Consider the following 27,410-nt stretch of genomic DNA (forward strand, 5'->3'; position numbering starts at 1 on the left):
ATTAGTAAGCGATTTGAGAAGTGTTCCTAAACTTTAAAACTTCTTAATTTAGACTCTTGAATTTTCAATTACAACCAATTTGAACCTTTGTTAGATTTGAAACGTTAAAAGTGAGACAATGATGTTTATATCCCTGACTTTTTTTATAAAATTTTTAATTTACTCTTAATTTCAAATTAAAAAAAAAAATTAAAAAAAAAAAAATCAAGGATATTTTGTTCTTTTTAGGGGTAAATTAGGGAAGTTAACGGCTAAATCTGACAGAAGGGTTCAAATTGACTGCAATTGAAAATTGGTAAATTGAGAGGTTTTAAAGTTTAGGAAGTACTTTTCAAATCGTGTGGTAATTCAGGGTCTAAAGTGAAGTTATTTTTTTTTGGAAAACTCTGAAAATATTACTCACGGTTAATCAGATCGTCTTTATTAAGCTTAAATAAAAGTATGGTCGTAAAAATGAGAAAAAGTACAAACTACCCTTCTCGTAAGTTTGGTCGAGCAAACAAAGAATCACATTTTCTAGAGTCCTCCCAAGAAATAACAATAGCTTTACTTCGACTTTGGGCCCATGCTTGGGCTTTAGAGCTCACTCATTTTCTAGAGTCCACCACATCCAAATACACCATACCACATAATAGAATGAACATGTCATACCACCACATCCTAGTTCTTCCATCCCCTGCTCCAGCTGCTGGTTTGGCTCTAGGTGACACAAATTTATTGTACTGTTTTTGAGAATCGAATTTTATTCTTCACTCCGGGTGAATGGCTGTCGTTTTAGATTTTGAGATGGTAGACCACCTGCCCACAGCCTCATCCCGAAGGGTGTGGTCGGCCACCCCTTCACTTAAAAGGGGTGGTCCAACAACCCCAATTACTTTGTTTTTGCTTTTTTCTTCATTTATTGGTAATACTAAGTAATAACTCATATCCAATGTGAATTCATTGAAGGGAGCTCAATTCAAATCATTTGGTTCTGGCTTTTGAACCAAATTAATAAAAATCACCATTTATTGTAAGAATAATTAGTGTTTTCACTTTTCAATAAGAGAGAAACACTCAGAAACCACCAGATCCGGAAGACTAGTACCAAGCTTGCATTTATTCAAGACCCAAATGCATGGCTAATTATTACGATCTTATAAGTAATACCACACCTCCCACGTCCAGCTTGGTTGATGCAATTGCACAATATTGTAGGACTAAATTCTCGGCCGTGGCGGTGGAACCAGATTAGTGGTGTTGGCGTAAGTATCTGATCACTTGCTCCCACCGTCATTATAACAATTAATGCATGTTACAATAATAAGTTACTATACATATGAAGACACGATTCTAGCTCAAAAACCTAAGTTAATAGGCTTGGACCTATCAAGGTATATTAACTACTCTCTTTCTTTATACTTTATTAATGTAAGACACAAACTTTACAAGTACATTCACAAGACCACTCCTATAATTTTATTAAAAAACTTTGGCATTTCTATCGACGAGAGGATTTTGCAGACCATGCATGTTGTACAAATGGAAAATCTGGCAAAGAAACACAATCACAAAGGGTATAGGAAGAATATAGATAGCCATCATATTCATTATTGCTAACTCTAAACAATTAATGATAGAATGTACTTGAAGCTTGGAATAAGATCCATCTCAAAATGAAAATGAACTATTTTATGGTCAAAGATTTTATTTTGTTGTATTAATAGTGTAAATGGTGCCAAATTATTTAAATTTTTTTAATGATTTGGCCATATATACACTATGTAACAACAAATTCATTATTAGATTTGTGAAATCTAATTTTGACCATAAAATTATTCCTCTCCATTTCCAGGGATACTTGAAAGCATGCCTCATAAATGCAGCTTCATTGCAAGCAATATTTGTTTACACTCCAAAATACAAAGCTTGGAGAGAAAGTGTATGTTTCCAGGAATCACATGTATATATCTACATCCCAGAAAAGTTGGATGGGGTGAAGATGATAGCTTAATCACCACGTTCTCACCAGTCCAGGTGTCCAATTTCTCCAATCTAACTTACCAAATGATTTGTTTCTCAAGCTGACCATTTCTCTAATATCAAAAACCTTCTTTCGATTAATGTTCCCCTGCTTGGTGGGCTCAGGCTCAGCCTCCCCTGAGATTTCTTCCATCACTTCTTCGGTTTCATTGACAGGCTGAGGGGCATCTTCATCCTGATGAGTTGACGTCTCAGCAATGATGTTTCCCAATATCTCAACCACCTCACTCATTTTAGGCCGGCATTTCGGCTGCTTCATTAGACACTTGTTTGCCAGGGATGCAAGTTTCTGAGCCGATTTAATGCAATACTGCCCTTCAAGTCGAGGATCTACAATAAGGTGAAATTTCTTCGAGTCTGATACATAGGGTCTCACCCATTCCAACAGTTTCTGCTCACTTCGGGGTAGGTTTCTTTCCACCGCTCGCCTCCCTGTGATAAGTTCATAGAGAACCACCCCGAAGCTCCAAACATCACTCTTAGCAGTAAGCCTGCCGGTCTGAACATACTCTGGAGCAGCGTAACCTACTGTCCCTACAACCTTTGTATTGAAAAAATACGAAGTAAGATACATGTTCCACATATCAGACAAGAGTTAAAGCTCATCATTCAAGTCAGAGACATTCGAATTAACAGTATATCTTGAGTAAAATAGTGGCAGTCAGCAAATCCCCACACGCTCCAAACTTTATCATAACCACCTTAATTTATAGAAGTTCTGAGGATATGAAAAAGATAATCCATTGAATTTGCACCCAACAACTTACTGCTGTTGAAACATGGCTGAGACCTTCAGCAGGTCCCTGTCTAGCCAGTCCAAAATCCGAGAGCTTTGCATTGAAGTCCTCGTCAAGCAGAATATTTGACGTTTTGAAATCTCGAAATATTAGCTGCATCAATTAGATACAGATCAAAATCATATTTAACCCTCATGAAGTTGAGAAATGTAATCTAGTTTCCACAAAATCAGGCTGCAGCCTATGCAAAAACCCGTAGAAGATATATTTGTAGGCATCTTCCACCCCTTCATTTCTATGAAAAAAGAACGCATATTGAAGCAGGAAATTGTGGTAGAAAGAAATTGCAACAAAAAAATGCAGACAATTTGGTTAATCCAAGATTTTTACTCCATTTATTGATCCTTGTTGAAGAATAAAGGTGCTTTCATGCAATCACTCCAAACATAAAAAGCAGGGCACAAGTGAAAGAGGTACAAGAAAAAACCAAGAACCCTTGTTTGTTGACACTTATAAACCATGACCGCAATGTTGTGAAGCATACAAGAATAGTGTACCTGAAAATCCATTTCCTCGTGAAGGTATGCTAAACCACGGGCTGCATCCTGCCCAATTTTTAGTCTGGTCATCCATGGGAGAGGCGAAGGTGCTCGAGCCAATAGATGGTCCTCCAAGCTTTTATTACGCATAAGCTCATAGACCAGAAGTCGCTGCATCCCTCTTTCATCATCTTCTGCACAATATCCCACTAACTTGACAAGATTTGGGTGCTTGACCACTCCCAAAAAGTTCACCTCATTAATCCATTCTTTATGCCCCTGAACACTAGAACGTAAAAGATGAAAGTCACATAAGATGTCGTTAGAGGATAAAGCATAACTTAAATCAAGCGTCCAAAAGCTCAACCTTGAAACATAGATAATAGAGGTACTACTACATACTACACTCACATGTCATCTTATTCTATTAAGCACCCAATATGATGGAGTGCAATATGTAGCATTACTCTAGATTTAATCATCCTTACAAAAAGAGTAATGCTATAAGCCCTACTTTTAACCCATTTTGTCGATGTGAGTCATGTGACACCACCAATCAATCCTTAGATTTTTTTTTTTTTTAAAATTATTTTTTTATATATAAAACAAGGGCTTATCCAAAGCCTAAATCGCAGCCACATCAGTAAAGTGGAATAAAAGTATGGTTTCTAACATTTCTATTTGTCTAAAAAAAAAAAAAATCCTTCTTAATTATATAATGATTTCCATTAGCAAGCAGCACCTACCCAAATCCAATAAACCTAGACCATGGGTATTGAGACCATGGCTTCTACTCTAAAAATCTAACCAATCACACTGTTTCTTCAACGTGACAAAGTGCTATAATCATACGCTCACACAAGGCGGATCATATCTTTACCCAATAAGAACCAAATTCTTGAATTTAGCATTGTGGGGCGCACACATCCAAAAAGTCATGGCCCATGAGCGAACACAGTAACAAGCATATCAGAGTGGGTGCGGCCAACCCCACCTAGCGATGAATTATGAAGCATTGTTGACTAATATTCTCATTTACCCAAAACACGCACAAGATTTCCGAAAACTAAATTACTCACAATATTAACGAAAGCAATCACATACATTCATACACCGTGTTGAAAAAGGAACAAAGGGCATGCCTGGAAACCGTGACGATTCAACTGCTTGATAGCAACCTCCATTTTCGACTCAGGACCCTCACAAACCCTAACGACGCCTCTGTAGACGCAGCCGAACCCTCCCTCCCCGATCAGCAACCCCCGGCTGAACCCTCTGCTGGCGGATTTGAGCTCGGAGAAGGTGAACACGCGCAGATCGTTGGCGCGTCGCCGGGTCAGGAACTCGAAGAACCCTGCCGGGTCCGACAAGTCCCTGGCGTCCGAGACGTCGACGGCCGTGCTCGCCGTGGACGCCACGCTCAGCGAGCGCGTCCAGGACACCTTGGACGCCGCCCTAGAAACGACGCCGTACTCGTCGTCCCGCCTCTCCCCGTTGTTGAAGTGGAAGCACTTCATTGCTTGAACTGTCGTACTTTCCGAACCGCAGAGATCAGAGAGATTAGTTTATAAAGCATTGGTATTGAAGGAGTCAAAGGAGAGGGGGCTGGTGAGTGGTGAGGCAGCGAATAGATTCAAGGTTGTGGAATTAATATTTGAAAATTAGGCGGCTTCTTGTAGCCACCCAGCAACGGAGAAAGAGTCTTATAGTTTTTCTTCTTTTCTTTTCTTTTCTTTTCGTTTTTTAATTATTTATTTTTGGGTTTTCAGTTTATCGTGTTGCGGGTTGTTTTTGGGAGTGGAAAGCCCAATAAGGCCCATTTGTCGTGTTGCAGGGGAGAGGGGATCACGAGGGAAGTGCAGAGTGTGGCTTTGCCAGACTGTAGGGAGTGGGTGGGAGTACGTGTAAAGCTTGCAGAAAAGACACAGTTTTAAGGGCCCACGGCCACGGGTAGTTGAAGGGTTTATGTGGGATTTTCCTTTTTTTGGTACAAAAATAATTACTGAATACTTTTATGACCCGTTTTATATATTTTTTTTTTTAAAAAAAAACGTTTATTTCTATCATTTTTTTAACACAAATTTTGTGTAATTTTAATAAATTCAACGGAAAAGCCAAAATAAAGAGCAAATTATTTAGAAAATTGTAAAAAATAAATAAAAATGAAGAATCTACTGGTTTTTTTTTTTTTTTTTCCCTAATAGATCTATTGGGTTTGAGCAGTGACCGACACTCTCAGCTAGGGTTTTGTCAAATAAAGTATGTATTTTTTGCTTCTTCTTTTTTAATAATTTTTTTTTGGAATAATAATTGGAATTATTCAAGGTTTTTTTTTAATAAAAAAAAAATAGTTAATTATTAAAATGAAAAATAGAATAAGTTATTTGAAAATAGGCTAAAACGTGAGATATTAGTTTTTTTTTTGGTTTGCATGTCACTCTAGTAGTAATTTATATATATATTTTTTGTGGGGTTATTAGCCTTAAATAAAGAATATGACTGCAAAACTCACCAATATATATATATATATATATATGACTATTTTTATCGATAATAGGAAAAGACTGGAATTTGCACGGGCTCCAACGATGATTTTGATGTTTTTTTTTTTTGGTAAAGATAGTTTAATTCATGTGTGTCTTTTACGCGATTATCTACCTTTTGGATAAGACCAAGGATTGCCCAAAATTGATTAAATTCTGTGTCTCTGTCTATCTTAACAAGAGTCTATTATGAGAATAGGGATTTTAAGTAATTTTACTGTTTGGTAGGGCTGGTGCTATTTTATATTTATTATCTAAATTACTAATAATTTTAAAAAATAAAAATAAATTACAAAAAATCGAAATTCTGATTCTGAAAGACCTTTGGGTAAAAGGCATAGCTTTTATTTGGTGCGACTCAAAGCATTAAAATGCAAAAGTAGAAATATTCAAATGGAAAGAGATTAAGGAGAAGTGTCCTTTGGAGAAATTGGATGTTTGGAGAAGATATTTCTAAGTTGTGGACTTAAATCAATCATGTGTCTGGAAAAGCAATGCAACAACTGACCCTAGTGTAAGATGTAAGAGAATTCACTTTATGATGTTGAATTTTTCAAGGCAATGTCTAAACCACAAACACGTGCGAGACGCCCTCACATGAATTTAGGGTGTGTTTGAGATTACGATTTTGTAAGAATAATTTGAGTTTTTAAAACATATTACAAAATATAAATTTTTTATAAACTAACGTGACATTGTGACCTGAACTTGTAAGGGAGTTTTCCTTTTTGGGGAAGCTTGTAATCCAAAAATAATAATGTTTAGGTATATTTTTATTTTACAACTATCTCATAAAACTGATGTGATAATTCTAATTAACCATTGAATCAATCATTATTTTAAAGTAAAATTCAAAAATTGGTTGAAACTCCAATATTAACATTGTAAAATAATTATAAGATAAATATATAGTTTCTAGTCCTTGTTAAATTCAAAATTACAAATCTATAATGAAAAGGTTAGGAGCTTGTGATTCACATTTACAAGTAATGATAGAATTAGAAGTTTCCCGTTTGGGTTTGGTAGAAAATGAAAGGAAATTCATTCATAAAACGCAAAATTCAATGCAAATCATTATCACTATAGGCGAAGACAACAACTACAAGAAAGTTGTCTTGTTTACCAAAAAGAAATGCATCATGTACTCTTCAATTACAATCAAGTCTCCATATTGGTTCATCTCAAAATGCATGTCCACACCATTTGCATCATCTTGTCGATCAAGTAACTTCAACCTATAATTGGTGGATCTCCGCCAACACCGATGAGTTTTCTTCATCACCTTTTAGTGTTCACTTTTTGGGTCTATGGAGATTTTTAAATTTGATTGCAATTCTTGTTTTTAGTCTTCACCGAGTTTTCTTTTTCGGATACCTTCTCTATCGGACGTCATTCGGCTACATTGCTAGAAGATACATAACAAGTAATGTGAATAAACATTTCGTCCAAATTGAATTGGAGAAAATTTCTTCAATCCAGTATATTAAATCAACATTTGTCCTTAAAACACATGATTCTCACAAATATTTTTAACATACTTTATTAAATCAATTAAAAATTTATGAAAGAATCATATGCTCTAAGGATAATAAATATTAGTTTAATAAACTAGATTGTAATAATTTTATCTATTGATTTAGCATTTTGGATAGCCAGACTAGCGACGGGGCTCTTGCAAAACAAGAAAAAGAAAAAGAAAAAGTAAAAAAAAAAAAGAAAAAAAAAAAAGAGAAGTCACCTAAAACTGTCCATTTCCAAAAAAATCAATACACCGAGAACCTCCGATGTTTAAGTCAATATAATACTTGAAAGAAAAAAATGGATAAAAGAGAAAACGCCTTACCATGCCCCTTTTAAGGCTTCTAAATATAGTCCTTAAATGGCCCCTATTGTCTTCAAAGCCATACCTTGATTAATGGGTCTAAGAAAGTTTCACACGACATTTTCTAATTTAAATTGTGGAAAACTTGGTCTTCAAAGGCAGACAAGAAGTTCAAAGTCCTAGACCCCGTCAAATCCTTCTTAGTTATTAGGAATAAGCCCGCCAACCAACGTGAATGATGGAATTAGTCAAGTATATCACATGGTTTGTGCCCCAAAAAAGAAATAGCATGTTCATGTAATAATTATAAACTTTGTTAATTTGCAGGATCATGCCTTGTTTGCCAATCATACCAATCGCATGAAACCAAGGCCTTCTCTGTCTTGGTTTTAGTGGCCATTGATTTCAGGAAGCTCCTAGATCCCTTTAACAAGTTGTTAAGAATTAAGATGTTTCATCATTTTTAGTATACGTCTACTCTACGTACCCATCATATCTTGTATTGATTTCCATGTTTATAGTTACGCATGCCTACACATGCTATTAATTACTGTCTTAATAGTTTGAATAAGTAGTCCGATAACTAAGAAGGATTAACATGAATCTTACTAGTTTGAATAAGTAGTCCGATAACTCAAGAATTATTTGAACATATAAGTTTGAGAAAACTTCACAAAACCTCCATAAATTTTCATTCGTTTTGAAAATAGCCTTCAAAGTTTAAAAACTCTTAATTGAGTGTATCAAACTTTCAATTTTTTTTTTTCTTTTTCAATTATCTCATTTCGTTAAATCTTGTCAAAATTTCTTAAATACTTATGCCTTTTCTGAGAATTTTGAAAAAAATTAACAAAAAATCGTAACAGAATGAGTAATTAAAAGAAATTGCAAAATTTAATACCATTAATTGAGAGTTGTTAAACTTTAAAAAGAAGAGCGCCAAAATGAGTGAAAGTTCATAAAGTTTTGTAAAATTTCTCTAAGAGTCTGTTTGGGATTGCGTTTGAGAAATAAAGCTTTTAAGTCAAAAAGAGTTTTTTGGTAAAAACTTTATTTTTAAGTTTTTGTTAAAAGTGCGTTTTGGCCGTTTTTCAGTTTTTTGGACCTTTAAAAGCGCTTTTAATTTTTTTTTATTAAACAAGTATTTTTTTTTTCAAATAGACTTTTTAAGTATTAAAAATATTTTTAAGACTCTCAAACACAATCACAAACAGACTATAAATTTTATATAAACTTTTTCATAATATATTGTCTAAATATAGACAACAAATTGCCGGAAATTTCGATGAAAAGTGGAGGCACCAAGATGCCATTTCTTTAGATAATGGAATGAACACCAGGTCAAGCAATTCGACTTGACAGTATTGACGTTTTCTTCAGGTGGTCGTGTTCTTGATCGAGTACTTTGCAAGAAATTGGGCATTGGCCAAGTCGTTTTAACATATAATAATTAGTCTCCAAGTGAGATTTTTTTCTTTTTCTTTTTATGGATGTGCAGGCACGATCCCCTTTTAGTATTGGGCCCATCAAAAGACTCGAAGCCTATAGCCTATGGCCTCCCATCTACCAAAACTCATTCGAGTAAGCTTTACCAACAAGCCTATCTCATTCTAATTGTTTCAAGTGAGATCTTTTCATAATATGATGGGACATCACCTTTTCCTTTTTCTTTTCTAAGCCAAAAAAACAAAAGTAAGAGCAGCCGATGAAAGAGATTATTCTTTTAGCACATGTCCGCTCAAAACTAACAACAAAATAGACCGAGACAGTGAAAATCGTATGTTTTTTCAAGCTCGAATGAGCATAGCTCGACCTAGTCTTATCGAGATATCAGTGAGACTTAAGATAGTTTAGCCCGACCTAATTTCATAAGGACATCAACGAGACCTAAGATAGTTTATCACTAATTAGAGAATTTCTATTGCGGGCGTCGAATCTATATTCTAGTGTTTACCTAACCACATGAAGATTACCGTGAAAGTCCTTGAATAATATTATGCCACATCATTTAATCTAAAAACTTAAATTTATGGTTGCCGGATTTTGCCACTCACACTCTCACGTGCATTATATCCCGAGTCCCAACATTGTAGGTGAAATGCTAAGAGGTGAAGCCTGGCACTAGTTTTTGCCCAGCTTTTTCCTCTTGGTCTTCCTAATTTTGAAGCCCAAACGTATGTCCTTTTGGGCAATGCTTCTCGGCCCACGGTGGAATTGAAATTTATAGGAATACAACGGACCGAAAAGAAGAAAACAAATTAAATGCATTTTAATTTTACTTGGAGAACATTATCATGGAGAGTTAAATGGGAAATTGCTCAGTAAATGCCGGTAGTATTACGCGCCAATAGAAGAATGCCATGTCACTGAAATGTGTTGACCTGAACCAGTGAACCATATCTGCCACGATAATAAATTAATAATAACAAAAAGGAAACTACATGTACTCTTTCAATCTATTATCTTTATTTTAGTGTTCCTTTTAATTTTTTAAGTTAGTTAATGTATTTTACCAATCTATCATTAGGGTTGCAATTTCTCAATTTTGCCTTCCAAAAAAACAAAAGCACTCCTAAAAATGCGATTTTTTTAAGAAAAAAAAAATTAACCACTCCCGTGCAATGGGTTAATTTTTTTTTTCTTTAATAGTATTTTAACCTTTATTTTTTAAATTTTTATGGGCATTTTTGTCTTTTGGGGGGCAAAAGGGGAATTGTAACCTCAATGGTAGATCGGTAAATTAACTAAATTGAAAGATTGAGAGGAATATTGCAAATTGGGTGAAGCGAGTGTAATTTTCCCTAACAAAATCTGGAAAGTTAAAAAAATTGTCATATAATGAGGCAAATGATATAAAAGTGATAACTTGTGATGGTTTGCTTTATTTTCGAGATCGGGTTTAAATGAATTGAGTTATCTTTTAAATAAATGATATGGGTATATTAAATCTTTTACTAACAAAGACTTATTAAGTTGATGAGTAACTCATTCATTGACACTTGTTACATTTTTCTTTATTAATTGTTTTATTATTTTTTCTAATGAATTAATGAGTTACATATTAGTTTAATAAACCTCTGTTAATTAAAGATTTAGTACTCTAAACATTTCTTTATCTTTTAATCGTGTAAAAATTGTTGGATGGTTCATTAAAGATGTTGACAATAAATAAGGAATAAGGAATGTAGTTGCCTTGGTTATTTTGTGAGAAATTTCTCTGCATGTACTCGTGGAATTATTGTAGATAAAAATAAAACGTTGTCGTGCATCTAAAATTCTTCTCTCTTTTTTCAAAATTGATAAAAATATGTTGGTTGATAAACTGATCTCATCTTGTCAATTGTGTATTACATAAATTGTTATCCTATTATGAGTTTTTGTGATGGAATTTAATTTTTAAACGATGGTTTTCTCTTCATTCTTTTGGAGTTGCGAAGGTTATTGCTTTCAAAGCGAAAGGGTATCATTAAATGGCCTGAAAGTAATTTTCATATGATTAGATACATATTAGGCATGGGTTCGATTCCTGCAATAAAATTCTCATGGCTAATTAGTGTAAACTACTTTAAATCTTACTAATGTTCTGATGAACCTAAGTCAAACTATGACTCAATCGTACTTAAGAGAACACCTACGATTCTTACTATCTATACTTATTTTATCATTGGTTTCTAGTGGATATCTATTTAATTGTTACAATAATTTGATTGTCCGGTCACTTCACTCACTTGAAAGAAGGTTAACAAGCTCTTAGTGATTAGAGAACACAATTATGGACACGCTCGACTAGGCCAGTCATTTTGATCGCCCTTTTTAACCTTCTTTAATTTAAAAAGAAATAAAATTAAAAGGGTATTCTCCTTTGGGGGAAAAAAACTCTTTAAGAAGTTATATGCATGGTGGCATCTTTTTTGTTTTTTTTTGCCTGCCAATATATGGTGGTGTCTTTCTTGTACGTAAGACCTGAGTAATGTGGCCCTTCGAATCTCCCGTCCATATCTTTAGAGAGGAGAGTACGTAGCTAGCTACTAGCCAGGTCGATCTGTCTTATTTATTTATTTTTTTATATTTTTTTTGAGTTTTATGTGGTGACAAATACCTCAGCAAAAGGCAAAAACAGAAGTAATTTTATATATATATATATATATATATATATATATATATATATATATCCTGTGCTTTATTTCCTAAACTTGGCTCAATTACTTCAAAATATTGTCAATTCTTAACCAATTAAAACACCAAACCGTTGGTGGGCAAAGGCACAAAGCTATACAGATTTGAGTTTTTATATTTTGAATTAAAATATGTTTTGATATTGAATTTGCTAGCACTAAAACAATTAATAAACTCTCAATTCCGCTATTGTGTGACTAAACTTACAACATTACAACTCAATGAATTACAAGAAAAATCCTATCAAACCATGTTAAATTAACTAGGATTCCTTTGAAGTCATTGATGAAGAAAATATCAAAATACAAGTACCATAATATAGTATATAACATATTTTGATAAGATATAATAAGCACTAAAAGATCACAAATTAAATCTATCAAATTAATCATCAAAGTAACAATGGTACATGCATAGATGGAAATTAAAAAAAAAAAAAAAAATCATCTATGATTAATTGTTAGATAAATCTATTATCCATTTTTGTCACGAAATGACAAAGATAAAGTATGACAAAAAAAGCACACCGCACATGATACAACCAAACATTAAAAAGGCGTACCCATGTGTTGGGTGGGGGAACATTTGTCCCCTCAAATGTTTAAAGCTTTTATATTTTATGAATTCGTCCCTCTACATTGATATATTTGTTCCTCCAAAATCAATATGTTTTGCATTATTCTGTTGTAATTTTTTTCTTTCTTGGCCATCTTTACCGTATCTCGTTTTTCCTTACATTTATTTGTGTTGAGCAAAAGTGTGATGCCTACTAGTATGAAAAATGCGACCACAGGATATACCTTACTCCCCCTGACACTTTGGAATCGCAGGCGTAGAGGCTGATCAATCAACTGCATTTGCACAACGAGTGCCTGATCACTACTCAAATTGACCTTTCTGCTCAAGAATATATATGTATATCAAGAATCCTACGTGGCTGAGTTAACTCAATTACCATGCACATATAAACCTTTTTTTTTCCTCGTTTTTTTTTATTTGGTTTCCTTTTTCTTTTCTTTTTTCTTCTTTTTATCATTGGCCAAGATATTATATTATCATCAATTATTTTAAAATTTAAATTTAGTAGAAAATTATGAATGTAATGATTTAATTAATATTCCAACACATTCTTATGTGTTGGCTTAAATTCTCTCTCAACAAGTAATGCACAACATGTAAAATATTTTACTGAAATAAAAAATTATTGTGAAGTCAAAGTTTGAACTTATAATAGTATTAGAATAGAGATTTGAGGGTTTGACTCTGTAATTCCTTATTTTAATTAAATATTTAATGAATTAAGTTTCACTTAAACAAGCTTACACATAAAGAATGGTATTAAAATATTAGTTTAAATTATTAAATCCACTACTTACAATTCACTTAAATTTTGTAGATAATTAATGCTTTAGCTCATTTTTTTTTTTTTTTTAAATAATAATAATTTGACGTTGGAACTAATTTTTCAAATTAATAGTTAAAAGCCCGATCTATTTTTTAATTCTCAGCCAAAAAGTTCATAGAGGAGAAAGGAACTGACGTTACAAGACAATGAATTCTGCATGCCGTAGTTTTATTATGGGGAATCTGAATGGATTGTGATCCAGTGAATAATATTTCCAATTAAAACAAACATTTCTTTTGCTTACTGTATATATATATATATATATATATATATATAGCAAAGATAAAATTGAAGTTAATATAGAGATTTAGTATAATACTGCAGTAAAAATTTATTGATGTAAAAAAAATAAAGTAAGAATGTTTTTTTTATAATTTTTTTTAAAGTAAGAAAGTAAAAATATTTTGTATAGAAAAATGAAAAAATTTTGTTTTATAATAACTTTTTTATTTGAATAGTAATAAAAAGTGATTGATATAATGTAAAAAGTAGGAATATTTAGAAAATAGATATATATAAAAGAATAGTAAAAATAAAATTGAAGTTAATATAGGGATTTGGTCAAATATTATAGCAAAGATTGATTGATGTAAAAAAAAGTAAAGAATATATATATATTTTTTAAAAAAAGTAAAAATATTTTGTATAAAAAATTGAAAAACTTTTATAATAACTTTTTTATTTGAACAATAATAAAAAATGATTGATACGATGTAAAAAGTAAGAATATTTAAAAAATAAATATATATATATATATATATAAATAGATACTAAAGATAAAATTGAAGTTAATATAAGGATTTGGTTTAATGCTATAGCAAAAATTGATTAATGTAAAAAAAATAAGAATATTAAAAATAAATAAATAAATAAAATAAAAAATTTTGTATAAAAAAATAAAAAATTTTGTAAAACAAAACTTTTTTATTTAAATAATAATAAAAAGTAATTAATATAATGTAGAAAATAAGAATATTTAAAAAATCGAAAAGCAAGACGAATAGTTTGAACACAAAAACGTTTACCAAACACATAGTCCAAGACACAAGAGTAGGATATTATAGCTGGGCTATGATGGCGCGCACTGAGACAGTCCATGTCGCCTTCATCAGCCTCTCCATATGTCCAATCGGGGCTTGAAATCTCCTCTACTTTTCTGATCTCCTTCGTACTCTCCTGCTGCAAGATGAAAAATCTTTTCATTTGCCATGCTGTCCTGGATTCTTCTATTTTACTGCACATTTATTACACAGTTCATCAACCTGTTGATTGCGACCACCAAAGATATGTGGTCACTACGTCCGCCACGGATTTTGTTTATGTTATCGCAGAGGATCTACAAGAGAGAAAGAAGAAGAGTAGATGCGTTTGTTGGGGTGAGAGAAAATTTGATTAAGTGTATCTAAGTGAATGTACTTTCTTTTTATACACGTATTTAGGGTTTTAAAAACTTCAGGCAATAGTTTGTCATTAAGTTAATTAGGAAAGGATGCATGACGTGTGAGTAGACGGTTTGCTGAATTGCCACAATAAAAAATGAGCTGTTAGACAAAGATACAGTCGAATCCTTATTAGGTTGTCGAACTTTTTAAGAGTCTGTTTGATATTGTGTTTGAGAAATAAAATATTTAAGTAAAAAAAGTTTTTAAGCAATTTTTAAATTTTTTTTATCCTTAAAAATGCTTTTAATATTTTTTTTAATAAATTTTTTAAATATTATAAATACTTTTAAACCTTTTAAACACAATCTCATACAAATCCTAAATCATATGCGGTCAAATTTTCTAAGCGGCGGGTAACTAGAGAGCTCTAGTTCTCCGGTTTGAATGCCGAGTGTACGTTTAAAGTGAGTTAGTCCTGAATATGATGCTTTTTTCCTGAAAAACTTGGCCCTGAAACCCTATTGTTTTGTAGACTCTAGAGCCCTAATAATGATCTGTGATACATTTGGCGGTATGTACCACGTAGCACAAACACGGGTCCTGTTGCATTACAATCTCTGCATGAAACTTCAGCTTTTAGGCCGCTTTTACGCTCTCAAGCTGACTATACAAGCTCTCTTTGCGTTCTCGAGCTAACTGTAAAAAGCAACGATAGACCGTCCTTTATGATACTCATTTCAGACGAGAGAAACATCCAAATTACGAAAACGCCATTGTTTATTAATATATACCCCTCCATGTCAAGACCAACCTCTGTTCATCGTGTGAACTTGTGTAATCTTATAAGGCAACTGGCTAGTCAACGCGGGCCACTCCATGCTGGTTAGATGGTCAAACATAAAGACGTGGTAATTCAATCGCCAAAGAATTGATGGAACATGACCCCAACACAATCTAAACTGTTGTTTTCGCATCCCTTTCAGCTTTCTCCCATTTTCCATGAGAGAGAGAGAGAGTGCAACAACAACAATTTTGATCGCCCAAATAACATTCCCACGAAAAGAAATCGTCAACCATTTATTTAGGAGGTGTTTTTCTTTGATTTGGTTGAAAAATATTTTGATTTACTATAAAGCTGAAAGATCCGTCACGTCACCTCAAGCCTGTCGTGCTCTAGCTTGACTTAATTCCACCAGGGTTAATACTAAGAGGTGCATGCTGATGAATCACCGATGGTTATTTTTAAAATACTTTTTTGGTGTTTTGTGTTTAAGGTTGTGAAAATTTACCATTTTTTATAGAATGAAAAAGAAAAAGAAAACAAAAAAGAAAAAGAGAGTGAGAGTGGATTAGCAAACGCACCCTTACATATTAACCACATAAATTGCACTACACTTTTAAATTTTACAGCTAAAGAAAGAACAAGTTGTACGTTCAAATAGCACAAACATGGTGATAGTGTATTAATTTGGTATTGATGTATGGGGGTGCTGATGATGATGATGATGAGGTGGCAGCATGATCTCACGCAACGTCGCGAACTTCGAAGAAAGAGCGATTCTTGACGACGATATCGAACATATGGAGGATCTTAAAGTCGGAGAAATTTTTGGGGAGAGAGATCAAGTGGGCGGAGTTTTCTGACCTGTGGAACTGGAGGAGGTCGGGGCGGCTGGAGTTGTGGTAGCGGGACCAGCCGAGCTCGGTGAGGCGCTGCTCGAGCTCGGAGTAGGAGCGGATGACGTGGTTAGCCGGGAGGTAGACGAGGACGCGGGGGCGTGCGCCAGGTGCAGTGGCGGTGCCTGGGTAGGGTGGCTCTTTTTGTTCAAAGGACTCCCTTGTAGGATTGGTGATCAGGCGAGCCACGCCATTCTTGTCAAAAATCCACACACCAGACATTGTGTGTGTGTGCGAGAGAGAAAGACAGAGAGACAGAGAGATGATTTATGGCGTACGGATTTTTGTACGAGAGAAATTGCAAGGTGGTGCTATATTTATAGAGCAAGGGCGACACGTGAGTACGTTGTGAATGTCTTTGACGTGTTTTTACCCTATAAAGCCCAAAATAATGGAACCACAAAATGTATACAGGGATTCAACAACCCTTCTCTTCTTTTTTCTTTTCTTCTCATTCTGACCTTGGATATAGACTATTTTATGGTGTAGATTAGACTTTATAGATACAATGGTCAAGGACGGAATCAAGAATTTTTTTTTTTTTGTGGAGGGGGCGGCTATGGCCCTTAAGGCTACACTTGGTCTGTCCCGGACTATATTTCGAATATATTGGAGGGGCGGCTATGGCCCTTAGGGTTACACTTGGTCCGTCCCGAACTACATTTCGAATATATTGGGAGGGGGGCGGCTATTGCCCTTAAGGCTACACTTGGTCTGTCCCGGACTACATTTTTTTTTGGACATGTCCACACAAGGGAAGTGAAAAAAAGAATTCGAATTAGTGACCTTTGCTTCATGAAGCATAGTTCACAATCGATTGAACTACATTTCAAATATATTGTTGCATCATTTAAAATTATATATATAGCAACAAATAAAACGAAATTTAAACATTGAAATGGTTTCTCTTGGTTTCAAGTATTTTAACGAGGGGTGTAATGTAATTTTTTTTTTTACTAAAGAGAGGTATAATAGTAAATCAGTTTGCCCCATGTGTGTATATATATACGGGTTATGGTTTTCAAAGGCAAATGGTTTTATGGGGAAAAAGAAAATTAATTAGTGAAGCTAGCTAATTAATTAACAAGTGTAATGAAAATGGTTTTGTTGAACATGCAAATGGAAATTTGGCAACCATGAGCGGGGATGCTTTCTTTTCACTTTGTTATTCATGAGTATCCGTTACATACACTACTGTTTGCCAAATGTATCATTCTTAATTGTTATTAATAGAACTAGCGGTTGGGCTTTTACTTAATTAGTTAGATTTTTCTGATGAAATGGTATATATATATATGGCTCATTCACACATTAATCTTCAATTCACTTCGTTTACTTCTACTTAGGAATTAAAATTCCATTAACCCCAACCCGCCGCCCCCCCCCCCCCCCCCCCCCCCCCCCCCCCAAAAAAAAGTAGAACAAGAAGGTTGACTCCGGAAATCCATTACAGTCAGACCGATCGATGAAATTGTCACCTTACATTCCATGCTTGTATATAGACACATTACAAAGAAATTGATGCATTTTAGAACACGTGGAATATACTTAAAAAATAAAACCATACATCCAGCCGGTTAAACGTGATTAATTCGTATATATATATATATATTTTCTAATTGAAGTGCTGAAAGAAGGTAAAAAATTATTCACAATTAAGAAATTTCTTCAAAAGATCACTTGTAATACACATTGGATATGCCGTGAAAAATAAAATCATAAATCCCCTGGGCCAATTATAATTACTTGTTGAAACTCCATATTTAAGCTTCTATTAATCTAGCTAGCTAGAACGTGGCTACACATTTAAGTATAACTAGTTCGGTACACAATGAGATAACCTTAATTTTGGGTTTTGACTTGAAAAGTAAAAAACAAAGGGTGGACAACCCAAATAAGAGCCCTAAAACAACTCGAAAACAATTTTATAAATCCTAAAATTATTATGAATGAGTCAAATAAATAACCTAACTCATTAGAAGAACTGAGACTACTGTAAATGGTGGTTTGTAGAGATAAAATTTTGTAAACAGAACAACTTACAAAGTAGGTGCTACAAGCAAGAGGACACTTCACATCAATAGAACAAATACTAAAGAAATTTGGTTCGGAGCCCTCGACGAGAAGTTGCACCACGGGGTCCCAAAAGGGCAGTACTTGACAAGATGAGCAGGATTAGGAAAAAAAAATTCATATGTGAATTTCCGTAGCCCAAAAGGAGGTGCCACCTAGGGAGATCCATTGCTGGAGAATCAAGGAAGAAGACAATCAAATGCGAGGACAAAAATGTAGCAGAAAATGAGGCGGTGCGTGCAACACACGGGCACTATGGTGGTGTACATGTGGAGTGTCCGCACACTGATGGAGGATGACAACTGTAGCAAAGAAGGCCGGTGGAGGTGGAGGGAGGGTGCGTGCGTTGAGCAATAAAATAAGACCCCATAGATATGACTTTATTGCAAATGAAAACCAAAGAAAAAAGAGAATAAAAGAAAAGAAAAGCATGGAGGAAGATTGGAGAAAATAGGAGGGGAAATGGAGGAGAATGGAGACAAGATACATACCTCCTCCCCTCGAGACACTCATGAAGGAGGAGGTGGATCTCACAATGAGATAGTGAATAAACCTCACAAGAGCTTCTATCATCTTCATTTTATTTATTTTTATTTTATTTTTTCATTTTTTGTTTCACCATGCCTAGGCTACACTACATTGCACCTCTGCCACATAATCCCCGCTTTTGTAAGGTCTTAAAAAGCCCAATAAAGCCAAGCCCATTTCAAGCTTCGAGCTGACTTCTATTATGAAATTTTAGAGTCGAAGCCAACTTGAAAATAATATCTGTCGCCCCCAAGTTGACTGGGACCACACTTAATGAAATGGAGGTCACTAGTTCGAATTCCCCTCCCTCCTCTTGTGCGGACATGTCAAAAAAAAAAATAATATTTGTCATAAAAGTTGTCAAATGTTTTTGAATTTCAGAGGGAAAAGCTAGAAATGATCCTTCTAACTCCATCCGAGTCGTGCTCCTCGATCCCTAATGAATTACTACAAACTTTGTGACGAAACCAATCCTTAGGGAGAGTTTGATATACAAAATAGTTATTCTATTAAGAAAATGAAAGAAGATGGATAGCAAAATATGGTGCAGCTCGTAGAATTAGACAAGCCACCGAACAATATTGTTCCGAAATTACCTTCTAAAACGTGTGCCACGCACCAAGATTCAATATAAAATTTGCAATTCACAAACAAAAAGCAGAACAAAGCCTAACGACATGGTAAACAAGTAATTCCATAGCTCTTGACTCAAACGATGCACTCCAAATTGACGTACAACCCAATAGACAATAAGTAAATAAGACGAAACATATTAACCATGACCACCTTCGACAATCACATTGGAAGGGGGTTAAATAGATGTTTATGAAAATAATACAGAACTTAAAAATAAGTAAGTAATATAATGAAAACGATAAATTAATTGACACAAGTAATTTGATGGCGAAGTGAAAACCCTTTGAATAATTTTTTAAAAGTAAAATCACTTAGGGGCAGCCAAAATCTTGGTAATTGCTATATTATTGTATTAGACATGCAACCTACTTGCCCACTACCACAATAGTTCTCTAAGAATCTCGGAACAATTCTTTTACTTTAACTCTTTTACTAGAACCCCGATAGTCTTGGGGCTTTTTGTGAAGAAAAAGGGTTTGTGTGGTTTAACAAAATAACTATAAGAGAGAATTAGCTGGAAATTATGCCTTATGGAGCAGAGGTCAATACTTCGAATCACCCTCTTCCCTCCTTTTGTACGGACATGTAAAAAAAAGAAGATAAAAGAACTCTCTCTTAGTACACTGAAATATAACCTCTTAGTCTTCGAAATAAATACCTATTTATAATATCTGAAAACTAAATTTACTAGAGTCATTCGGAGACTGAAATATGGAAAAAAAATCACGGCAGGATTTGAATAGTCCAACTCATCATTTTTTTCTTAATTTTTTTTTTTTTATTTGTGCATGGTATTTTTGTTGCTTTTTGCCACGAAAAACAGACATTGCAACCTCAATTGTAAATTTTGGTGAGCATTGCAAAAATTAAAATATTGAATGGACATTGTAAATAGGATGATAGTTAAAAAAAGGTAAATGTATTTTTCTCTAAGAAAATATCCATTTGGTATACAATAGATGGGCTATTCTCGATCAATTATCTTTTTTTCGAATGGCCTTTTAATGCAGGATTTGGATGCACAATAATTATAACATGGGTGTGAATCTTAAGTGAATGGCCCAAATTGTAAAAAACACATAAGTAAAAAAAGAAAAAAGAAAAGAAGCAATGACGGTTTGCATCATAGGAGTTGCCATTAGGCCCATTAAAGTAGTCAAACAACTTTGGGTAGCTACTAAAATGGTTGGGCCATTTTTAACCCGGCAATGGGGGCTGAACCACCCATGTGAGAGAAATAATTCCCAACCCTATGATTCTTTTACTTTCTCTTTTATGCGCCGTTGATTTTAAATAAAATGACCGGATTAGAGATATTGACTCCGTGCATGGGAATTCCACTGCCAATTGGCTAGCCCAAAAATCCTACAAGTGTCTCTCCCAATTCTCGACCCCACAAGATCATGGCACAAGCGGCGGGCCCACAAGATAAGCCCGTAAAACCCTAACGCCCACACCAAATCAATACTCGCTCAGATACGTTCGCTTATATCCCGCTTCGTCCAGTCGTCCAAACAGGCCACAAAAATCCCACCCAATCATTCGCGCGTATGCTTAGTATTCTACACTCGCAAGAACGCGACTCTCATTTTTTTTGGCCGAAAACAGAACGCAGTGAAAAATGGAGGACGTGCTTTATATGGGGAAGCGAAGGAGACGTCTACCGACTCCACTCCTTTCGGCTTTCCTCCATTATCGGCCTACGAGCAGACACCCCAATTTCTCTCGGAAAATCAGTAAGAAACTTTCAAACCTCTACAAATTCTTCGGCGTCTCTTTCGGTTTCACAAGATAAGGTATGATCCATTCACGTCCGCCCTTGCGTGTATCAGTCACTACATGCGAATGTTTTTTTTTTTTTTTTGGTATTCGTGATATGTTTTGATTGTTGATGCATTGTTTGGCTGTTTAGTTGGTGATAAAATGTAGGGAAAATTAAGAAAGAAACGAAAAATGTTTTTTGCGTTGACAAATGATATTTGTATTTTTGTGCTCTGTTTGGTTGTTGAGAAAATATAGGAAAAGAGAGAAGAATATAATGTCGGGAAATTTAAAGATTGTTTTTGTTTTTTGATGGGGCTAACGGTGATATTTTGTTAGGTGTGGATCTAACGCTGGGCGTGAGGCTTTTATTTTTTATTTTTTTCAGTTTAATCGGGAACCTTACAGAGGGTATGAATGTTGAGGCTCTGTTTTCGTTGCTGAGATTAATGAAGAAGATGAATGAAATAAAATAAAACGTTTTGACGTGTGAAATGGGTTTTTTTCTCTGTAACCAGAAAAAGGATTTAATTGTTCATGTTTGGTTGGTTGTTTCGTTGCTGAGAAAATGTTGGAAAATAAGAAAAGAAATGAAAATTGTTCATGCATATTACAATCTTTTTTTGTATGTGGAAGAGTGGTGGTAGGAATTTTTCTGCGGGGAGCTATAATATTAATATACAACTAAAGACAAATCAAGGTGTATTGTGTATGTGCGTGTTTGTCAGCATGTATGTGCTTATTTATGAAATTAAGAAAAAAGAGAAAAAGAAAAAAAAGGCAATTCTTAAACAAAGGAGGAATAACTCATTAGTGTACAGTTATTAGAGTTATCAATTTCGATATAGATGTCTATAAATTAATCTTGAAAGAGAATTTAGAAAGTATAGCACGTTGGTATTCATTTGTTTTGGGTCTGTAATATAAAGTGTATAAGGATTGCTAAAGAATTTCCATGTAATGTTCAACTTAAGCAATGAACATGAATGGATCTTCCACAAAGTTCATGGGGGTAGGAAATCTCTAAATCCACCCTTTAATTTGGTACTGCCCTGCATGTGATTGTGGACACACACACACACATACGTATAGGGTAGGCAATTTTTAAAACCATCCCACCTAATATGCTATTTAGCATGGTTTGATGGTTGAGTTCTCTCCATTTTGAATACGAAACCCAATAAGTAGCTCAATTTGCTGGTTTGATGGTTGAGGTCTCCCCTTTCCTTTCCCCTTGGGGCCAATCACTTATATATATAAAAAAAGAAAGAAGCAAAGTTCTTCATTTTGAAAATAAAAGAAGATAAAGCTTAAGATTTTTATATTTTCCTTTTGCTTACCTTCAGTTTTCTAAATGGAACCAAGGATAAGTGGATTTATGCTCTGTCCTGATGGTGAAAAAATGCTTTGTTTTCATGGAAAATGTTTGGAAAGGAAAAAAGATATAACTCTTAGATATATATTATTTGTGACTTGTGGAACATAAACCTTTGGAGAAGGTGCACGTCTTCGTCTAAGTTATGATTATATGATTATCTTAAAGGAAAAATAGTGTGAAAGATGATATATCAACTCCCGTCTTCCCCTTTTCCCTTACATTGGGCAACCATTGGAGAATCATCACTTACGGAAACAGAGAATTGAATGAGGAACACTAGTGTTTCTTCATGATACTCAATTGTAATCATTTTCTTCTCTATATTGTTTAGTTTTAATGAATTGTTATTTAGTTGAAGTAGAAAAGTAAAGATAAACTAGAATTTTAATCTTTGAGTTTTCCTGTTTTTCAGGTTTGAAATGTCATACCGTTCAAAAGAAAAGGTTAGTGCGGTTGAGTTAGAGGACTATGAGTATAGATATTATAAAGAGTTGAAGAAAGGCAGCCATAGGGTTAAAATTTCTGATTCAAAATATAGATGTCCATTCTGCCCTGGGCAAAGAAATCCAGATTACCTCTTTAAGGAGCTTTTAGAACATGCCTATGGTGTTGGTAGTTCAAAGAGTAGGGGTGTAAAAGAGAAAGCGAGGCATTTAGCATTGGAGAGGTATATGAGGAGGTATCTTGATGTGAGGGATCATTCAGAACCTTCACTTACCAAAAAAAAGGGGGATCATGCAGAACCTTTTGCTCAAGCTGAATGTACCATGCCTGATGGTGATCAAGAGTTTGTGTATCCATGGAAGGGCATCATTGCAAATATTAAAACTGAACGGAAAGATGGGAAACATGTTGCTGAGAGTGGTACAAAACTCAAGGAAGAGTTGTCAAGGAATGGGTTTAATCCTGTGAAGGTGCATCCCCTATGGAATCGTGGGGGTCATTCAGGTTTTGCATGTGTAGATTTTAAAAGTGATTGGGCTGGTTTCAATAGTGCAATGTTGTTTGAGAAGAGTTTTGAAGTCGATCACTGCGGGAAGAGGGAGTACTATGCAGCCAAAAATCGAGGAGATAAGTTGTTTGGATGGGTGGCCCGCAGAGATGACTACGAATCTGGTGGCCCTATTGGTGTTTATCTCAAGAAGAATACAGATTTGAAAACTATTTCTGGAAAAGAAAAAGAAGATCAAAGGAAGGCGTCAAAGCTTGTATTAAATTTAACCAATACCCTGGAGACGAAGAGCATGTCCTTGAAAAAGATTCAGAACAAATATCATCAGATCAGTGCATCTCTAGATAAGGCAATGGAGGAAAAGGAGGACATTCTTAAGAAGTACAATGAAGGTATGCTTAAATTTTCTCATATCTAGTGATGTGAATTTACTTTGATTTGTATGGTTTTCTTTACCATGCTTTGCAACAACTCATATTACGTTTCAATTTATGTTGCAAGAAATGAGAGAGTTGCAGCAGAGTACAAGTAATCATCTTGAGAGGATCTCCTCAGAGCATGAGAGGGCTGCATTGCATTTCGAAGCTCAGAAGCAAGAACTTGAGCAACATGAGAAGCAATTGCAGCAACGTGAGGCTCAGAATGAGACTGAGAGAAGGAAGCTTCGTAAGCTTCGTGATGAGAAGATAATGGTATTTAAATTTTTCCATATTAAGATTGTCAATTCTTAATAGATCAGCTATTTTGCCATAAAATTTTTATTGTTATGAAAATGTAACTTGAAACAGATCAGTTTTGTTTCTGGAATCTAGAAATGCGGCATTGATACCCTCAGCCAGCCTATATTCATTTTTCATTTCGTGGTAAAATGTTTGTGCAGGTAGCAGTGAATAGCACGTATTGGAATGTTATTAGTAAAAATCTAAGAATTCGTACCTATGAAGTTTCTTTCTCTGTCCTCTTTTGATTAGTAGCCCAATTTTTTCACCCCCGTATTCCTTTTCTAATAGCCACAAATATGCAGCACTAATGTTTTACTTTGGTGGTTTAATGCCTTGTCAGGGTGATTTTTATTACCGGAATTGTGACTGGTTCCTATGAGAATTCAAGAAACTTTTATGAAATGTGCTAACCTTATTTTTTTGTTTTTCAGAATGAGAGGGCTACCCAAGAGCAAAAGAAGGCCGATGAAAAAATGCTTAGGCTGGCAGAGGAGCAAAATGTATATTTTACATTCTCTTTCTTGAATTGGATCTTTGAAAAAATGACATAATATATAAAATTTAGAATTTTCATTATTTCGCTTGTCTTTGATTGGCAATGGCAGAGAGAAAAGGAAAAACTTCACCAAAAAATCATTGAACTAGAAAAGAAGCTTGATGCCAAACAAGCATTGGAGTTGGAGATAGAGCGTTTGAGAGGGGCTTTACAAGTAATGAAGCACATGGGTGAGGATGGGGATATGGAAGCAAAACAAAAGATGGATGCAATTGCTAAAGAATTGAAGGAGAAGGAAGAAGAATCGGCTTATGTGGAAGATCTAAACCAAACTCTCATTATCAAGGAACGCAAAACCAATGATGAACTGCAGGATGCTCGTAAAGAGTTAATCACCGTATGTCACCCTCTCCTGTGTTTTTTTATTTAAAGAAAAAAACTGTCATATAAAGTTTTCATTCCAGTTCTTTCTAATTTTCATTAATGCATCAGTCGTTGCAAAAATATTTGTTATTGCGATCTTTTTTCCTTGTTTTCTTAGAAGAGTCAATACTTAAGTATGTGCATAGGTTTGTTCTATGAATGGAAAAATTGGTCCACTTGTAACTCTTTATGTGGACTTTCTCACTGGTAGTAAAACTTTGAGATGACCCATATTAACATCTAAACTACCTTGAGAGATATGTCAGTGGACCAATACATTGTTCTCTAATGTGAAATGCTTTTTAACTTTGGTGGAAAGTATAATTTCCTTGCTTCACAGGGATTGATAAAATGGACAACCCGTGGTAATATTGGCATCAAGAGAATGGGAGAGCTTGAACCCAAGCCATTCCTCACTGCAACCAAGAGAAAATTTTCTGACGAAGAAGCAGATGAGAAAGGAGTGGAGCTGTGTTCACTATGGGAGGACTATCTTAGGGATCCAAGCTGGCATCCCTTTAAGATCATCTTGGGCAAAGAAGGGAAGACTAAGGTATGCCTATATGTGATAAAGAAAGATTCTTGCGAACGTACTTGTAAACATGCAACTTGCCCGCTTCAATCTCTGGTCATCCTAATATAACCTTTTTCCTTCGAGGTTTCCTCTCCTTTAGCATGATAATGTGGTAACTAGGACCATGACTATGTTGTGGCATTTGTAGTAGGTAATGTACTAGATTGCTGACACCTCAAGCTGCTGATTTGTCTTTAGAGCTATTGAGTTGAGCATCCATTTATTTGATGTGGGTGGTGGTAGACTTTCCCCTAGGCGTAACTATGTTAAGATTGTCTCAGGCTCTCTTTGCCTATGATTCTCTTCTAAGTTTCTTTGGATTTATTTCTTTTAGTGTTTCTCATCCATTTTCAGTCAAAGTATTTCATTCTCCATATAATTTCTTTAAATGGTTTGAATTGGATATGGCTGTACAGGAAATAATTGACGAAGAAGATGAAAAATTGAAGAATTTGAAGAATGAGTTTGGTGATGAAGTTTACGAGTCTGTGACAAAAGCCTTGAAGGAGATGAATGAATACAATCCAAGTGGTAGGTACATAGTACCAGAGGTATGGAATTTTGCTGATGAAAGGAAGGCAACATTAAAAGAAGGAGTAGAATACCTGGTGAAGAAGTGGAAAACATTTAGACGGAAGAAACGTTGAAGGTATGTACCTTTTAGTGTAAGAGTGGATAATGTTTAACACGAATCATATACATGTTACAGCTTTCATGTTGTGCATTTGTTGGTCTAGTCATGCAAGTAGTTAAAAATTGGACAAATAGAGGAAAATCAGGATTGTTTAGTTGCTTCCAGCAATGGCATTAGACTGATATTCTACTCAACAATTCATCTTACAAAATTAAAATAAAATTATTCAATTTGAAGCCTTCGATTAGAAGCACATAATTCCAAGTTGGCTTATCTGACTCTCTATGTAGACAGTAATCTAATGGCAGTCTATGTAAAATAGGGGTATTGCAAGTAGAATTGAGTATTGTTTTTCAGTAATTCTTTTGATCTCTTCGCTTTCCTCACACGCTCATTCACATAGGCATTTGACATATTTCATACTATTTTATATTTTCAGGATTTGTAGCCAGAAATTTCTTTTTGTGGAGGCATTGTAGATTTGGTGCTTCAAGAGTTTCAGTTATTTTGCTATGCTCGGGTTGTAGGTTGGCTTCTGCCGTTTCTCTATCTCATGCATGTATATATGAGCAACATTTAGAGTTTCTCTTTTGGTTATTACTGTCTTTACTAGAAAACAAAGTGGATAATGGATAGAGTCGATGGGATGATAGTTTGCATTCATTTGCATTAGGTATATCAGAATGTTTTATTATACACACGTACCTGTGATCATTTTTAAATTACTGAAAGACTATTAGATATCTCACTTGTTAATATTCAATGCATATGTTTTCTGTTGGGTTTATATATAATGATATAGACTTATAGTTTTCCTTTAGGGTTTGAAAATTGATGTTTTACCTTTGCTTATTCCAATATTACGTATTACTTCGGTGAGACTCTCTGTCTCATGTCCTTGGATTAATCCCTAGAGTCCAGCGATATGTT

At 34.6% G+C, this 27,410-nt stretch overlaps 3 protein-coding genes across 3 annotated transcripts; 1 reads left to right on the top strand and 2 right to left on the bottom strand.

The window, feature by feature from the left end:
- Positions 1-1,559: 1,559 nt before the first annotated feature.
- Positions 1,560-5,009, bottom strand: LOC132163412 (Protein kinase superfamily protein). The gene is made up of 4 exons (XM_059573694.2): positions 4,441-5,009; positions 3,317-3,577; positions 2,790-2,912; positions 1,560-2,563 (listed from the first exon to the last, which is right to left on the bottom strand). The coding sequence occupies exons 1-4, from the start codon at positions 4,813-4,815 to the stop codon at positions 1,994-1,996; spliced, it is 1,329 nt and encodes a 442-aa protein (XP_059429677.2). The 5' UTR covers positions 4,816-5,009; the 3' UTR covers positions 1,560-1,993.
- An 11,141-nt stretch (positions 5,010-16,150) lies between these two features.
- LOC132163067 (flowering-promoting factor 1-like) lies at positions 16,151-16,525 on the bottom strand. The gene has a single exon (XM_059573267.1). It carries the CDS (start codon positions 16,523-16,525, stop codon positions 16,151-16,153), a length of 375 nt encoding a protein of 124 aa, XP_059429250.1.
- A 4,685-nt stretch (positions 16,526-21,210) lies between these two features.
- LOC132163414 (factor of DNA methylation 4-like) lies at positions 21,211-27,249 on the top strand. The gene is made up of 8 exons (XM_059573696.2): positions 21,211-21,336; positions 23,092-24,023; positions 24,133-24,323; positions 24,785-24,853; positions 24,959-25,246; positions 25,613-25,825; positions 26,263-26,495; positions 26,920-27,249. The coding sequence occupies exons 2-7, from the start codon at positions 23,099-23,101 to the stop codon at positions 26,491-26,493; spliced, it is 1,917 nt and encodes a 638-aa protein (XP_059429679.1). The 5' UTR covers positions 21,211-21,336; positions 23,092-23,098; the 3' UTR covers positions 26,494-26,495; positions 26,920-27,249.
- Positions 27,250-27,410: the final 161 nt, after the last annotated feature.

Source organism: Corylus avellana, chromosome 8, assembly GCF_965113065.1.
Source record: "Corylus avellana chromosome 8, dhCorAvel1.hap1.2, whole genome shotgun sequence".
Classification (NCBI taxonomy): domain Eukaryota; kingdom Viridiplantae; phylum Streptophyta; class Magnoliopsida; order Fagales; family Betulaceae; genus Corylus; species Corylus avellana.

Excerpts from the sequence above, each read along its gene's own strand:
- LOC132163414 (XM_059573696.2), top strand. The coding sequence starts at position 23,099 with ATGTCATACCGTTCAAAAGAAAAGGTTAGTGCGGTTGAGTTAGAGGAC. Across the intron at positions 24,854-24,958 it reads GGCTGGCAGAGGAGCAAAAT|AGAGAAAAGGAAAAACTTCA; the intron begins GTATATTTTACA and ends TGGCAATGGCAG. Across the intron at positions 25,247-25,612 it reads CTCGTAAAGAGTTAATCACC|GGATTGATAAAATGGACAAC; the intron begins GTATGTCACCCT and ends CTTGCTTCACAG.
- LOC132163412 (XM_059573694.2), bottom strand. The coding sequence starts at position 4,815 with ATGAAGTGCTTCCACTTCAACAACGGGGAGAGGCGGGACGACGAGTAC. Across the intron at positions 2,913-3,316 it reads ACGAGGAAATGGATTTTCAG|CTAATATTTCGAGATTTCAA; the intron begins GTACACTATTCT and ends TAATTGATGCAG. Across the intron at positions 2,564-2,789 it reads TCAGCCATGTTTCAACAGCA|GTTGTAGGGACAGTAGGTTA; the intron begins GTAAGTTGTTGG and ends TTCAATACAAAG.
- LOC132163067 (XM_059573267.1), bottom strand. The coding sequence starts at position 16,525 with ATGTCTGGTGTGTGGATTTTTGACAAGAATGGCGTGGCTCGCCTGATC.